The sequence below is a fragment of the Selaginella moellendorffii genome, unplaced genomic scaffold (genome assembly GCF_000143415.4).
Source record: "Selaginella moellendorffii unplaced genomic scaffold, v1.0 SELMOscaffold_199, whole genome shotgun sequence".
Lineage (NCBI taxonomy): Eukaryota > Viridiplantae > Streptophyta > Lycopodiopsida > Selaginellales > Selaginellaceae > Selaginella > Selaginella moellendorffii.
Window position 1 is genome coordinate 44,979 of NW_003314459.1, and position 2,309 is coordinate 47,287.

Below are 2,309 nucleotides of genomic sequence, written 5' to 3' on the forward strand. Positions count from 1 at the left end.
GAGACTCGTGTTGCGTGTGACAAATAAGATTCAAAGCCTGGTCCTCTGACCAAGAAGTTCTCGGTCACGGATGACAGAGAAATACTCGAGGCAATTGCATCACACCAAGTTTCAAGTTTAATAGATTCATGTGGTGCCCGTCTGAATTCGTTTGTAAAATTCCTGGACTACGCGTTCCTTGAGACAAATGGGAAACAGTAAGTGTATTTTCCTTTTGACAGAGCATTTTAAACTCCAAAATATTCTGTAGGTCATTGATTGTTTCGGATGCATGCTTCCTGGATGGTGGAGTATGGAAGCGCACACACTCAAACCCTATCCTTCAAGATATGAAAGTGGTAAGTCCTTTCTTTGGTTTTAATTCTAAAATAACTGCTACAATTGAACTTGCCAGGGTCAAAAACGAGCCCAGGAGTCCATGGAAAAGGTATTTCACGTCTAAACCAGTTTATTCAATTTGTTCCCTTTGATACAGGGAGAGAGCTCAAAAAAGGCCGTCATAAAAGAGGTGTTCATCAAAGAAATCAGTGACCGTTCTTACAGGTGGTCCTTCCGTGCAAGAGTCACACACAAGAACAAGTTGATACATTTCAACACGAAAAGATCTGGATGCATAATGTCATTTGACGTTGTCGATGTCCAGGGAACAGAGATTAGAATTATTGGCTCCGACGATTGTGCCTTGGTTTTGTCAGATAAGATTGTACAGGGTACAGTGTATTCATTTTCTGGTAGTGGTGGAATACGACGTTCCAATCAGGCATACACACCATTTGAAGCGACATGGGAGATTCAGGCTAACAAAGGTATGGAGTTTACAGCTTTGGATGAGGATGCAACGTTCCCAAGAATTGTCTTGGCAAAAACAAGCATATTAAGTGCGTGTCAGAAGGAAAGGGACTCTTTTGTCGATGTGGTTGGTATCGTAATATGGATTGGTACAATTACAGTAACATCTCGTGACAGTGGAACTTTTGTGAAGAAGAGAACATTGTGTCTAGGTGATGATTCAGGCCACAGTGTTGATCTATGTCTCTGGGATTTAAAAGCAGAAGAAGAGGGCTCATATATACAGGAGCGGATAGACAGTGGAGTTCAGCCAATAATATGTGTCAAGGGTGGAAAAGTATCGGACTACAATGGTAAATCACTTTCAGCAATTGGTGTGAGCACCATTCTTATTGAACCGGAAATGGAAGCAGTGGCTGATTTGAGAGAATGGATGACATTGTACTACAATGTCACTAACTTCATACATTTGAGCACTTCATCATCCAGACAGACTGTTAGCTGCACCACTACTTTATCAGAGATATCAAACATGCAGTTAAAGGTGTTAGAGAGTTCCCCTATCTATAGAGTGATAGCTACTGTGAAGGAAATGAAGACAGATGAGTTTTTACTATAATGCATGCATCAATGTCGTGAATGCACGGCAATGTGGCAAAAAAACTACCCGAACAGCAGATGGTTGGTTCTGCAATTATTGCAATTTTGAGTCTGCCAACATGGAGTTCAAGTATGCTCTAAAGATGTGCATCGAGGATAGTAGCAGTCATGTGTGGGCCATTGCATTTCAAGAGGCTACACAGGAAATAGTGGGAATGTCAGCAAAGGAACTAGCTACAATGTGAGATGAGAACTACCCTGCATTTTCACTACTTATCGATGGTATCCGCTCAAAGATTTACAAATTCAAAATCCGGAGCAAGCTTGAAAAATACCAAGACATGGAGAAGCTAAGGTTCTATATACTTGGACTTGACACCTAAGGTATGCAGATTCCATTCTAATCTTTTACACGTTGATATATTTATCTGTGTTTTGTTTTGTAGTTACATGGAACTTGCAAAAACAAATAAAATAAAACACACCTCCTAGCAAACATCAGCTCTGTTTGATGGTTATCTGTAGCAAGAAAGGAATGTCAAGATACAAAAACTAAAAAAGGGAAAGAACAACACATGATTCTCAAGTGGACAATAAATGACAAATGCATCAACTGTATCAGAATTTAGCATGTTATAATGAACAAACACATAGACCACCAGAAAATACAGTCATTTATACTTCAATACACATCGCTTGCTTGCAAATGCAAAACCAGCCATTCTATACCAAAAAACCCTTTACCATACCATCCCATTAACTACTCTTACCTCTAGAATGCCCAAATAATATACCAAATTGAGGAATATGATTGAGCCACCTCTTCATGTGTTGAATAATTCTTTTAAGCTTTGAGTCCCAGCTTGTATTATTCTATTCCAGTTAAACATTTAAGAAATAGTGTTTGGTTGCAATCACTT

General features: G+C 39.3%; 1 protein-coding gene across 1 annotated transcript in view; it reads left to right on the forward strand.

The window, feature by feature from the left end:
* Positions 1–1,408, forward strand: part of LOC112343769 (replication protein A 70 kDa DNA-binding subunit C-like) — a 2,432-nt gene extending 1,024 nt beyond the window's left edge. The window contains exon 4 of the mRNA XM_024667794.1: positions 476–1,408. Coding sequence (XP_024523562.1) covers positions 476–1,408 — 933 coding nt within the window. The remainder of the gene's footprint in view (positions 1–475) is intronic.
* Positions 1,409–2,309: the final 901 nt, after the last annotated feature.